The following is a 13,120-nucleotide window of genomic DNA, read 5'->3' as shown; positions in this document are numbered from 1 at the left end:
CCCCCTCTGCACGCCCCCGAGATGCCCCTTAGGCAGGAAGGTGAGCTCGGGGGCACCCAGGACCCACCTAAGGGCCAGCGGTGCAAGGTGAGCTGGTCTCTGCCCCCGAGGGACCAGGCCCTTCTCAGGTGTCTCAGCCGAAAGCGGAGACACACCAGGCCCGCAGGGGCTGCGTTTAAGGAAAACGTTTTCCTTAAAGGAAAACTGTAGCGTCCGAGCCAAAGCTGGGGTGTGGCCACCCTCGGGGTCCCTCCGTGAAGGCATTTCACCCGTGTGGAAGTGGTTTCGGGGTGACCAGTAGAGGGGGGCATTTGGAATCCCCGCGAATTTCTTGGAGGAAAGTCTCTCCTGCTCCCAGCGCAGGGCAAGCCCCCCGGGGAAGCGCTGCCCACACTCGGTGCTGAGAGGGACAGGAAGGAGAGTGGACAGCCCTTACGTCCCTCCCTAGTTTAGACCCCTCGAGATCGCCTTGGATTTCCCGTGCGTAAAATGGGGAACGTGCCCCCCGCCCCCCGCTCCGGTCAGTTGCTGGTGCCATCAGCCATGACCTTCCCTTTCACACTCGGGGACCCTGCAGAGAGACAGGGGCTGGGACTCTGTGGCCGCTCGGGATGCCAGCCCTGGACTGTCCCCAGCGCTGGGCATCAGCGTCTGCCCAGCTGCCCTGCACGCAGCTCGCAAGATGCATTCTGACGGTCAGGGTTTTGCAAGCCTGTTGCCCGCTGTCCTTATCTCGAAGATCACTGCGGTCTGGCACAGCACGTAGGAAGGCTGGACACCCTGGGCTTCTAGAAGCTTCCATGCCGCCGGCTGCCCGTTCTGGAAGGCGCGGAGCACAGGCACTGCTGGCCTCCGTGGAGTATTTGTTTGCTTTTCTTGTTTCTATTTTGGGGCCACACCCGGCCATGCTCGGGGGTTCCTCCTGGCTCTGCGCGCAGGGGTGACTCCCGGCGGTGCTCGGGGGACCCTATGGGACGCCGGGGATGGAACCCAAGTCAGCTCTGTGCGAGGCAGGAGCCCTTCCCCACAATGCTCTCTCTCCCTGGCCGAGCGTGTTTGTGGCCCGGATCTCAGCGGCCGTTGAGTCCAATCAGGCTGGCCACGCCCGCCCTGGCCCCTGCGCCCTGCCCGTGAGCACGCGCTGTCTGGGCGTTGCTGTGAAGAGCCCCTGAAGCCAGCGGAGACGACTCAAGTGGCAGAGACAGAGACGTGCTGAGTGGGCGGGAGGCCCTGAATTGGATCCTCGGCTGTCTGGCACCCCACCCCACCCAGCGGGGGTGACCCCTTTAAGACAGCAAAGTGCTCTCTGTACGCATCTGCCCGGAGCCCTCACAGGCAGACGGGGGAAACTGAGGCAGCGGGGGGCGAAGTCTCAGCCACTCCTGTCCAGGGCGGGCGCCTCACCCTCTGGGGGCCAGCTCCCCCCCCCACCCGCTCCCTCTCCTCCCGGCTGGTAACCAACTCCTCTGGGAAGAGACAGTTACCAGGCAACTGGTGACTCAGTGCTTCCCCCTTGGAGGGGGGAGCTCACCTCACTCACTGGGGGGCGGGGGGAGGCTGGGGGTGCCCCTCTCCAGGGCTACCCCCCTCCGCCGAGAGCCCCAAGCCTGGGTGGCATTGCATGACGGTCCCGAGACCCCGGAGGTTTGTGAGTGGACAGGCTGCCCAGTGCCCGCCTCACTGCCACTGAGGGGACAGAGCCCAGCCCTAGGGGGCAGGGCAGCCCCCCTCCCCACACACTCTGGCCACCCTGGTGTTTGTCTTGGGGTGTCCCGGGGCTTCTGTCATCACAGATTCCAGTTCAGGGGTAACAGTGCCGGGGGGGGGGGGGGGTTGTGCGGAACCTTCCAGATCCCCGCGGGAGGGAGTCCAGGCCAGCTTGCTGACCATGGTCTGCCCAGCGCCGCCCCCACCTGCAAGTGGGGATCGGCTCCCCCCAGCATCCCCACCCACCCAGAGAGCTGGAGCCGGGCTGGCCCCGCCCACCCAAGACCCTGCCGAGCTGATGGGATGCTTCTGGGGGTGCAGGGAGGTGGGACGGGGCAGCAGAGGTCACAGGGGCCTGAGTGAAGGTGATGGTGGTACAGGCCAGCTCTGTCCAGACCACTGCCCCCCTCACCCCTCCCCTACCTCTCTAGGTCTGGGAGCAACTATGCCCCCCATCCCGCCCCGGGGTGCAGGGGAGCAGCTGGAAGAACACCGTTTGAATTCCCCTGCACAAAGCCCTGTCACTCAATCCTTAACTCCCTTCCAACACCCCCGGCACTGTCACTTTAAGCCAGAATCTAACGTTTGCCCCCAGAGGTGGGGGTGCCCTGGGGGCTCTGCTGATCCCCCCCACCTTCTCAAAAGTCAGTCTAGGACCCACCTTCCTGACCCTAAGTTCATCCTGGCCAGCAGGCTGGTTTCCTCAGCCCGGAGTGCCCCCCAGCCCCCATGCCCACGTGGCCCACCCCCACCCCGCCCCCGCAGGTCTCCGGTTGCAGGTGCTGCCTCTGCTGGCTGCCGGGGGGGGGGGGGGGGGGTGCCATTGTGGGCACCCGTCGGAGGTCATTCTGGACACCCCCCTTCCCCTGGGGCCTGGGGCCTGCAGGGATGGGCACCCCCTCTCCCCCTCTCCAGTGCTCTGAGAAGCTGCTGATGAGGGTCGCCAAGCTCTGGCCTGGGAGCAGATGGACGCTGCCCGCACCGTGTGTGATGACAGAGTGACCGGGCCCTGGACTCCGCCTTGGAGCCCCGCCTGTCGGGAGCCTGGCGTCCACCCTTCCGATCCTGGAAAGCAGAGGCCCCTCAGCGGCACCCAGGCGCTCACCCACTGCCCCGGGCAGCCCCAGCGGCCCAGGACTGAACCCCCGCCCTCTCCCGAGGAGGAGGACGAGTAGCAGAGGGGCCACCCACGTTGCAATCTCACCCACAAATTGTCTGAGTCAGGCGGGCGGAGCTCGGGATCCTGAAGTTTGCGAACCGCGCCACCCCCCACCCCTGCTATCCCCCGAGCCCGTGGACTGCGCGGCCAGGACCCCCTGCCTGAGGAGCCCTGTCCCCGGGCTGCAGCCCTGCAGCTCCCACCTGGGGCCGGCCCCGGGCGGGTGCAGGCACCTTGTGGGGTGCCCGGAGGCGGGGCGGCGGCCTCCGCGGTCTGGGCTCGCTGCGCACCTGGCGGGGCTCGGCCAGGATTATTATTCCCGTGTTAGCTTTGCTCCGCGGCCAATAAATGCTCGCTGTCCCGTGTCCCAGGGGAGTTTCTGTCCCTCCGGAACGGGGGAGGGCGGAGACCGAACCTTCCCGCACCCTAAACTCACTCGCACCTGCCTCGGCTTCCCTGGTGCAGAAGGGGGCGGGGGGAGGCGCGACGGGCACGGCCCCAGCCGCGGGGCCAGGGGCACCGGGCGGTGGGCTCGGGGGCTCCCCCTGCAGCGCTCCCCACATCCCCCACCCCCGGGTTCCCCGCCGGCCTGGGGCGGGGCGCACCCCCCACCCCACCGCACCCCACCCCCTCGCCCCCGCGGTACGCGAAGCCGGCGCGCGCTAGGACCGCGCGGCGCCGCCCGCTGCAGCTTTAAGAGGCCGCGCTCGCGCCCCACGCGGAACCCGCGGCTCCGACCGGTCCCCGCGCGCCCCGACCCGTTCGGACCCGGGGCGGGACCGGCCACTGCGCAACCGACGCCAGCCCGGGGCCTGCGAGCGACGCGCGCCCCGGGCCTGCCCCGCGCCCCCGGCGGCCGGCGCGGGCACCATGGGCGCTGCCCACTCGGCATCCGAGGAGGTGCGGGAGCTCGTGGGCAAGACGGGCTGTGAGTATCCGGGGGCCGCCGTGACCTTGGCCGCCGCCTCAGTGTCCCGCTCCCGAGAATGGGTCCTCGCCGCGCTCGGGCGCCCCGCGCTGCGCGGACTGAGAGCGCGCGGACCGGACCGGACCGGACCGGACGGGACACCCCGCGCCCCGCGTCCCGCGTCCCGGACCCCGAATCCCGCGTCCCGGACCCCTCGCCCCGCGCCCCGCGACCCGGATCCCGCGTCCTGCACCCCGCACCCTGCACCCCGCGCCCCGGACCCCGCGCTCTGCGCCCCGGACCCCACGCCCCGCGCCCTGCGTTCTACACCTCGCGCCCCACGTCCTAGACCCTGCGCCCCGCATCCCGCGCGCCGGACCCCACGCCCCGCGCCCCGCTGGCCACTGCAGAGCCCGGGGGTGGGGCGGGGGACCGGGCCCCGCTGCGCTCCCGGGCGGGACGCGCGCCCCGGGCCGGCCCGAGCGCAGACCCCGAGCGCGCGCGCGTCCCGCACCCCGAGCGGCCGCGCCTGGACGCGGCGCCCCGAGCACTGTAGGGGCGCGAAGTTTCGAAGTCGGCGGGATCCGGGCGCCGGCCACCCGCGCCCTGAGCCTCTCGGGGCCGAGGGCAGCCCCCGGCCGCGTCCAGGCGCCGCGCCGGGGCCCCGCGACCTTCCCCGCAGAGCCCGCGCGCCCCGCGGCCAGGCGCGCCCCGAGCGCAGGGAAGTGAGGCGCCGCGCGGGCCCGAGGCCAACCTCAACGGGAACTTGACCCTGAGCCCTGACCTGGGGCCGGGCGGGGGTTGGCCTGCAGAATGAGGGGGGGTGAGGGGTGGGGGCGGGGGTGGGGGTGTGGACTGCGGAGGCCGGGGAGTAGGGGGTGGCCAACTGGCTCTGGTTCTGGACCTGGTTTGGATGGGAAGCTGCCCGCAGCGCTGCCCGCCTGTGTGACCTTGGGCTGGTCACTTTCCCTCTCTGAGCTGCTGGAGAAATAGGAGCTGCTGCTCCTTCTAGGAAGAAGCTGGCTCTGAAGCCGGCTTGGAAGCGAGTGCAGATCCTCCCCCCAGGGAGAGAGGGGCGCGCCCAGGACCCCTCCTGGTCTCCCAAACCCACAGGCGGCTGTCCAGGAGAATGGCGAGGAAGTGATAGCCAGCCCTTAATAAGGGCACGCGTGTTCTTGGGTGTGTTTATCTTTCTAGCTTCAGGAAGCCAGGGCGGTCTGAGCCCGGGAGAGCGTGGGGGGAGGTACTGGAGGGTGGGGGGGAGGCGAGGCGGTGTCTGTCATCGCTGTATCTGCCTCAAGGACTGCGGGAGCATCGAGGAACCAGAACCAGAACCATGAATACTTGGTGGAGCGCTGGCGCTCTCTCTCACCCTCCCGATGGGGGCCACACCCAGTGGAGCTCAGGGGTCACTCCCGGTGGGGCTCGGGGGACCAAATGGGGTGCCCGGGACTGAGCCTGGGTGGGCCGCATGCAAGGGGGCCCTCGCTGTCGGTCTTTCACGGGTGATGTCAGCCCACTCGGGAGGACCGAGGAGCTCTAGCCCCTGAGCTAGAACGGAAGGGGCTGGTGGCTTACTCTTATTGTCTCGGTCTCCCCTCCTAGTCATCATCATCATTATTATTGTTATTGTTATTGTTATTTTGGGTTGGGGCCACACACTGGCAGTGCTCCGGGCTTTCCCCTGGCTCTGTGCTCAGGGGTCACCCGTGCTTCCGGGGACCATATGTGGAGCTGGGAACTGAACCTAGGGTGGTCGTGTGCAGGGCAGATGCTATGCCACCTCGCCGTACTGTCGCTCCAGCCCCTTGTCAGGATTCTCTAACAGCACAGTTGGGGGAGGGGAGGGAGTTCCCCAGCCCTCCTGAAGTTTGTGCTTCTTGAGTTGTGTTCACATAGGTACTCACCAGGGGGCGCACTTCCTGGCCCTGGTGCTCACACATACTTTTGAGCTGTGTTGCTGGGGGGCGGGGGGCGGGCAGTGGGGGTGTTGCACCCCTTTTTGAGGGGCTCACACGAGCCTGAGCCTGGCTGGGGTGCAGCCAGAGTTCACTGGCAGTGCCAGTGTTCACAGAGCTGCCGGGACATCGTCAGTGCGCGTGGGACTCTGGGGACGGACCACGTGGCCTCAGGCATGTGCAAATGTTTTGAGCTCCTGTGAGCTCCTCGGAGGGCCTTGGAGATATTTCTTAAGGGTGGACCAGGAGGGCGTCTCTGGAGAGGTCGGGCTGGGACAGCCGGCTTCAGGAAGATGGGTGAGCCTGGTGGGTAGGTGGGTGGGTGGGAGAGGAAAGCATGTGCAAAGGACCTGGGGCAGGTGGAAGTGGAGGACAACAGGAAGCTGATGGTCCACGTGGTGAAGGTGGGAGTCTGACTTAGGGCCCCTTGCCATGGGCATCACCTCGGACAAATCACTGAGGCCCAGTGTGCCTCAGTCTCCCCACACTAAACATGAGGGTAGCTGTTCTCCCTTTCTAGTTCGGGGGAGAATTCTGCGAGTAATAAGCCTCAGGGCCTCAGGTGTTTAGAATAAGTGCAAGTGGGCTCTGGGGAGAGAGGTAGAGGGTGTGTGTGTGTGTGTGTGTGTGTGTGTGTGAGAGAGAGAGAGAGAGAGAGAGAGAGAGAGAGAGAGAGAGAGAGAGAGAGAGAGGGAGAGGGAGAGGGAGAGGGAGAGCATGCACTGAGACTTGAACCCAAGACTTCTTCACACATCAGAGACCGTGTGTATGTGTGTGTGTGTATGTGTGTGAGCGCATGCACTGAGAATTGAACCCAAGATTTCCTCACACATCAGAGGCAGTGTGTGTGTGTGTGTGTGTGTGTGTGTCTGTGTCTGTCTGTCTGTCCCCCGTGGTCCTGAGATGGAGAGTCGGGGGTCTCGGGGGGCCCTGCTTTCTCGTCTCAGCCACACCAGGGTGAGGGGGTGCCCTCGGTCTTGGCTTCTCCGGGGCACTGCCCGCCGCAGGGAGCCCTCTCTCCCCTCAGTCTGCGTGTAGGGGTGCGGGTACCCCACCCTGGCCCAGCCCCCCGGCACCGTCTCTGTCCTTCGGGGGTGCCCCTGGCTGCTCCCTGTCCAGCAGTGGCCCCTGTCCTCCCTCCCCACGGCCCCCTCGAACCCGGACCCTCCCGGCCCTCCGTCCTGCAGACAGGGTGTGCCCCAATCCTGCCGTCCAGGGGCCCGGTCGCCCCCTGGCAGAGCGAGGCTGACCATGCCAGGTGGCTTCAGCCCACCCCCGCCCGGGCCAGGCTGACCTCGCCCCCGCCCTGGCACGGAGACCAGGTCTCAGCCCCCCCCCCCCCCCCGGCCAGTTTCTGGCAGCGGGACAGTCTGCGTGGGCCTGTTCCCCTCCGGGCGGGAAGGGAGCCAGCACCCCCCCCACACACACACACAGGCACCCCGAGGTGCCCTCTACGCTTCCTGGCCAGGGCGGGGGAGGAAGTCCCCGCGCGGGATTCTGGGAGGGTGGACGCAGCTTCTCCTCAGGCTCCGGATCACTCCCCCGGGGGGTGCAGGCACTCGAGAAGCTGCCAGAAGGAAGGAGGAGGAAAAACAAGCTCCAGATTGCGGGTTCAGACCTCGCTAGGGGAAGAGCTGCTGTTCCCGGGGCCCGGCCGGCCTCCGCCAGAACCCCGCGGCCTTCCTCAGGGCTCCCCATGGGCTCTGGGCACCTCCTGTCCTGGGTAGAGGGCACCGGGGCTCCGGTCCCCGGCTCCTGGGAGGTGGAGTTGGCCCCTCTCAGCCTCAGTACTGGGGCTCCAGTGGGCTGGGGGCCACTCAGTTCCCGGGGGGCTGGCCCGCCACTCTCCGGGCTGGGCCGTCTGTCAGCCGCATCACGGCTGGGCCTGCTCCCTTCTCAGAGCCGGGCGAGGCCTGGGGTCCCCCTTCTGCAGAGCTGGGGGAGACCTGGGGTCCCGTCTACTCTCCTCCCTTCCACCCCTGCCCCATCTTTTCTGCTGCAGAACTTTCTGTGTGTGTCTCTGTGTTTGAGTGTCTCTGAGTGTGTGTGTCTGAGTGTGAGCATATATCTGTGTGTGTCTGTGAGTATGACTGGTCTGTGAGTGTGTATCTGAGTGTATAAGTGCATGTGCAAAAGTATGTATGAGTGTGTATCTGTGTGTGAGTGTGTGTGTGGGTGTATAGATCTGTGTAAATATGTGTCTGTGAGTGTGTCTGTGTCTCTGTGTATCTGTGTGTGTCTGCATTTGGGAGTGTGAGTGTGTCTATGAGTATATATTTGTGTGTGAATGTCTGTGTGAGTGTCTCTGTGAGTGTGTCTGTGTGTGAGTGTATGTGTGTATATCTGTATCTGTGTCTCTCTGAATGTGTATCTCCGTGTGTGTGTATCTGTGTGTCTCTGTGTGTGTCTGTGTGTCTCTGTCTGAGTGTTTCTGTGTGTGTGTCCGCATGTGTCACTGTGAGTGTGTGAGTGTGTATACCTGTCTCTGTGTGAGTGTATATGTGTATATGTGTCTATGTGTGAGTTGATTGTATGTGTGTATGTCTGTGTCTATTGAGTGTGTGTGTGAGTATGTGTACATCTGTGTCTGTGTGTGTCCCTCTGAGTGTGTCTCTGTGTGTGAGTGTGTGTATATCTGTATCTGTGAGTGTATATCTGTGTGTATGTGAGAGTATATATTTGAGTGTATCTGTATGAGTGTACATCTGTGTGTGTGTGTGTGTGTGTGTGTGTGTGTGTGTGTGTGTGTGTGTGGAGTCTCCTCAGGTCTGTGAGGAGGAAGGCAGAGAGACCCATCGTGTGTCGACCCACACATGGAAACAGCAGACTCTCGCGCAGAGGGGGAAGGTGTATCCTGGGCCCCGGCACCTTCCCGCCTGGGCAGCTGGGGGCACTCAGAGCCCCCCCCTCCAGGAGGCTTCGGGTGGGGCTGGTTCTGGAAGCTTCTGAGGGGCTGGGGGCTCGTGAACTGCTCGGCCTGCTGGAAGCTGGGTCACGTCCAGTGGCTGCGGGTGCCGCAGTGGTGGCTGGGCGGGTGGTCTGTGGCCCCTCCGGGGTCCCCGTGTGTGCCGGGCACCCACTTCTGAGGCCCCAGTGATCGCTTCGTGCCACCCAGGGGGGGAAACTTGCGTCTCGGTCACCTCACCTATGCGGTCACTTTGATGCCGCGTGTGGAACTCGAGTTCAAACCAGGCCTTGAAGGGGCCCCTGGGGTGCAGGGGGGGGGGCGGCGACCCCTCTCCCACGTGCCACAGGACCCGTGGCCCCTGGCGTCTGCAAGGCTGACCCGGGCACATGAGGTTCTATTCCCCGTCGCTGGGGAGAAGGGGCCCCGCGCACTGGCTTGCTGGCTTGGGCCCCACTGCTGGTAGGATAGAAAGGTCTGGAATCATGGGCTACAGGGCGGGAGCAGGAGGCACACTCCGAGGTGGGCGGGCAGTGAGGGGGGCGTGGGCGTGGCTGGGAGGGAGCCGTGGGTTGGGGCTGGCCCCAGGGGGTCTCACGGCGGGGGGGGGGGGCGCTTCACATCAGAAGCAGGAGAACTTCTGCTCTCTCCGAGGCCAGTGCTCGGCGAGCCGCCTGGCCCTTCCCTCCTGCTGCCGCCCGCCCCCGCAGGGTCCTGTCTGGGTGGACGCTAATCCCCTCTCCGCCGTGCCCTCTGGCCGGGTCACAGGGACCCTCGGCCGAGGGGGCTCAGCGCTGCCCCTGCCTGCGTCTGTCACGCCGGAGAGCGCGGGGCGCCGGCAAGGTGAGCCGAGCAGCAGCGGGCACCGCGGGCACCGCGGGCGCGGGGGCCCCGCCTCGTTACTAATTCATGAAGCCAGAAGGTCGCGCCCGTGATTTCCGCTGGAGGTGGCCACAGCCGCCCTCGGCGCGGGGACAAAAGGCCCTTTGTGGTCCTGCGGGGTGACCTCTGGGGCCGAGCCAGCTGTCAGAAGTGGGTCTTCCGTCTGGGCACGGCCCCCCGGAGGCGAGAGGGCACCGGTTTCGGGGCGGGGTGCACCACCCCACCCCCACCCACCCCCCCGCCCGCCCCGGGCTCCACGCCCGCCTGTGGGGCCTGCTGGACGCTGACCCTCCCGCCCGCGCCTGCCCACTCCGCGTCCTCGTCGGTCCCGGCCAGCTCACGTCAGAGAAGCTGTTTTTCACGTTCCGGTGTTTTATGTACTTTAATTTCCTTTGGGGGCCACGCCCCGAGGTGCTGCTCCTGCCGGGGTGGGGTGTGGCATGGCGGGGAGCTTGGCAGCGCCCAGGGCTCGGACCCGCAGGTCCTGCCCGCAGAGCCTGCGCCCTGCCTCTGGCCCAGGGTGCGCAACCGGAGGAGACCCTGTACAGCTGACACGCCAGGCGTTGGCACCCCTGGGTGGCAGGCAGGGGCCCGCGCCCCTGCCCTGTACCTGGGCATCCCAGCCACGCCCTGGGCTTCCTCAGGATTGGCGTCCCGGGTGCTGCGGGACCCAGAAGTTTCTGCTTTGCCCCAGCTCTCGGGAGGCACCCTTTCCCCCTCCCCCCACCCTCCCCGCCCCGCCCCTCCCCTGTACCCGGCTCTGCTCACCGGCCTCAGCCTAAATCTGGATCTGAACCCGGGAGCTCTGGATCCGTCCCCCGCGCTGCCGCCCGCCCACTCTCCTCCGCGCTCCTGATTCACAGCCCCGCACGGCACGGAGATGGGCACGGCTGTCATCTCGCACTGTGTAAGCCGCCAGCCCCCCGGGCCCCTGCCGCTGCCCCTCGGCGTGGTCAGCCCGGAAGATGGCCACTCAGAGCCCCGTCACACCCCGGCCGGCCAGCGCCTACCACCTCCTGTTCCCTCCCTGGCCTGGGCGTGAGGACCCTCGTCAGGGTGGGCGCGGGCAGGGGGGAAGGCGTTCGCCTCGCCCTCAGCTGACCCCGGTTCCATCCCTGGCACGGCAGAGGGTCCCTTTAGATCCCCCCTCTAAGGGAGACACCGGGGTGGGCACGAAGTCAGACGACACGTGCGAGGCACTTCCCGAGTGAATGCCGGCACGTGGCAGTTCTGTGACGGCTGTGAAGGGCGGGGGGGGGGGGGTGCTGGCAGCAGCCGGGGCTGCCAGGAGACAAGCAAACACTTGTGCCTTGAGAGCTCGCCACCCCCCGCCGCCCCCCGGCAGCTTTCCAGCCTGTCATCTTGCCCGTGGGAGGAGGATATTTTCCCAAAAGTCCGTTCCCGGCTCCCCCCCCCCCAGTGCGGCGAGCTGGCGGGCTCCGCCTGTGCCCAGAACAGCCCCGGGAAAGCGGTGCGTGCCGAGAGCCCAGCCAGGTCCCGGCCTGGCCCAGGAAGCCCTCGGCACCGCCCACGCGGGCCCGGGTCGCTGCTGTCTGCGAGGAGGGGGTGGGAAGGTGTAGGCGAAGCGCCAGCCGTCAATCCAGCGTGGTGCCCGGGGAGCTAGAGCAGGGCGGGGCACCTCCTCCCCGGAGCCCGGCGCACGCAGGGGCACCAGGGACGTGCTTCAGAACCCAGGCCGCCCGAGGGGTCTGCGCCCTGCGCGTGGTGGGCCCGCCTCCCCAGGACAGGCCGGAGATGGGCAGGAGGCGGCCGTGAGGGCGGATGCCCGCCCCCCCTGCAGGATTAGTCATTGCTTTGGCTGCAGCCCCAGGCGGCCCCGAGACGCCGCTCCTTTCACATCATCCCGAAGCCAGCTGGGGAGCCGGAGGTACCCCGGGATCCTTGCAGCTCCGGGGACATCCTGGGCCCACGCAACACAGCGCCCCGTCTCCTCATGCCCGGGGCCGGGCCGTGCCCGGTGGGCGGGTAGGCGGGACTTCCTTTCCAGCGAGGGCGGCGTTCACCTGGTGCCAAGGGCGGAAGCATGTTGAGACGGACAGTCCAGGGGCCCGAGTGACAGCACGGCGGGGAGGGTGCTTGCCTTGCACGCGGAGGACCTGGGTTCGATCCCCGGCACCACATACGGGACCTTGAGCAGAGCCAGGTGTGACCCCCACCCACCCACTCGGCGCCTTTAAAAGCATGCCCACGGCAGACGGTGCAGTGACACTGAGAACATTCACGGGGGTGTGAGCGTTTGGGGGTGACCCACTTGGAAGGTGGGCGGCTGGCTGGGTGCTGCCCGCTCCGGTGCCCCCTCACCCCTAAAGAAGCCCTAAGCCCCGCAGCCATGAGTCTTTTTGGGGGGCACGCCTGGGGGTGCTCAGGGCTCCCTCCTGGCTCTGCACCGAGGGGTCACTCCTGGCCGTGCCCGGGGCCAGGACGGAGTGACAGGCTGAAGCCAGGCCCGCCCTGTGCCAGGCCAGCGCCCTCCCCGCCGCCCTATGGCTTCGGCCCCTGCCCGCCCACAGCCCTCGGCAGCCGGCACCCATCTGCCCGGGGGGTGTCGGGGGACTTCAGTGGTTGCTGGTGTCTGCCCGGAGTGTGTGTGGGTCTGTCCAGGCAGGGCAGCAGCCTCGGGCCGGACAGTGTGAGCTGGCAGGTCCCCGTGGGGTGAGGGCCCTTGTCGATTCTATACCCGGAGGTGGCACGGCGGGGTTCAGCCTGCACCAGCTCTGCCAACCCAGGGAACACCCGTGGAGGGAGAAGAGGGTTCAGACAGTGCTCGGAGAGGGGCAGAGAGCGGCCGGGGAGGGGGCAGGGGAGCAGCCCCCGGGGCCCAGTGCCGTGGGTGTCCTACGTGGGACACGGGGCGTCCCAAGCAGCTGCTTTCTGCCCCGGGGGGCTTTCCTCAGTGCCTGGGAACTCGGGCCGCTGTCGGGCTGGATCCTGGTCTGCAGGAGGGTTTGGGGGCCGAGGGGGGGTGTCTGGAGAGAGGGGGCACCCCCCAGCCCCGCCCCTGCCCACTCCCTGGGGGAAGTCCAGGCCCTTCCGTGCACTTCCCTATTCCGCTCACTCCTGCCCCCTCCGTCCCAGCTGCTCCTCAAGAAGGACAGGGTCACGGAGGCACCGGGGGGGCCCATCGAGGCACCCACCCCCGGGCTCTGGGGGGAGCAGACAGTGCCCCTGCACCCCTGCGGTCAGACTCAGGCTCCGGGAAACAGCTATGGTTGCTGGCCAGGGTGGGGGGGTGAGGGGGTGGGCTGGCTTCCTCAGGGGACCTTGGGGGCATCCGAGGCCTGTTTCTCTGTCCCCCTGCCCCCGTTTCCTCCCGCCCCCCCACCTCCTTCGTGAGCCCCGTCCTTGTCTCTGAGGTCTACGTGACTCTGCCTCCCTGGTGGCCCCTGGCCGAGCTAAGCAGGGGTGCATGCCGGCCCCCCAGGTGGAGGGGTGAGGCCAGGACCCTGGGGAGACCCCAGGCCTGCCCGCCCGCAGGCACCCCCCCCCCGGCCCCCGCTCTGCCCACACAGCTCTGACGGCTGCCGCAGACAGTCTCCGTGCCTGGCTTCTGTCAGCAGCACCCGGCGGGTGCCCCGTGGCCC

At 67.3% G+C, this 13,120-nt stretch overlaps 1 protein-coding gene across 1 annotated transcript in view; it reads left to right on the top strand.

Annotated features, from left to right (window-relative positions):
- The window catches only part of TESC (tescalcin), a 44,666-nt gene that overhangs the window by 15,084 nt on the left and 16,462 nt on the right, over positions 1-13,120 (top strand). The window contains exon 5 of the mRNA XM_055147092.1: positions 3,533-3,794. Within this exon, the coding sequence (XP_055003067.1) occupies positions 3,533-3,794 (262 nt within the window). The remainder of the gene's footprint in view (positions 1-3,532; positions 3,795-13,120) is intronic.

Source organism: Sorex araneus, chromosome 9, assembly GCF_027595985.1.
Source record: "Sorex araneus isolate mSorAra2 chromosome 9, mSorAra2.pri, whole genome shotgun sequence".
Lineage (NCBI taxonomy): Eukaryota > Metazoa > Chordata > Mammalia > Eulipotyphla > Soricidae > Sorex > Sorex araneus.
This window is presented reverse-complemented; position numbering and strand designations above follow the sequence as displayed.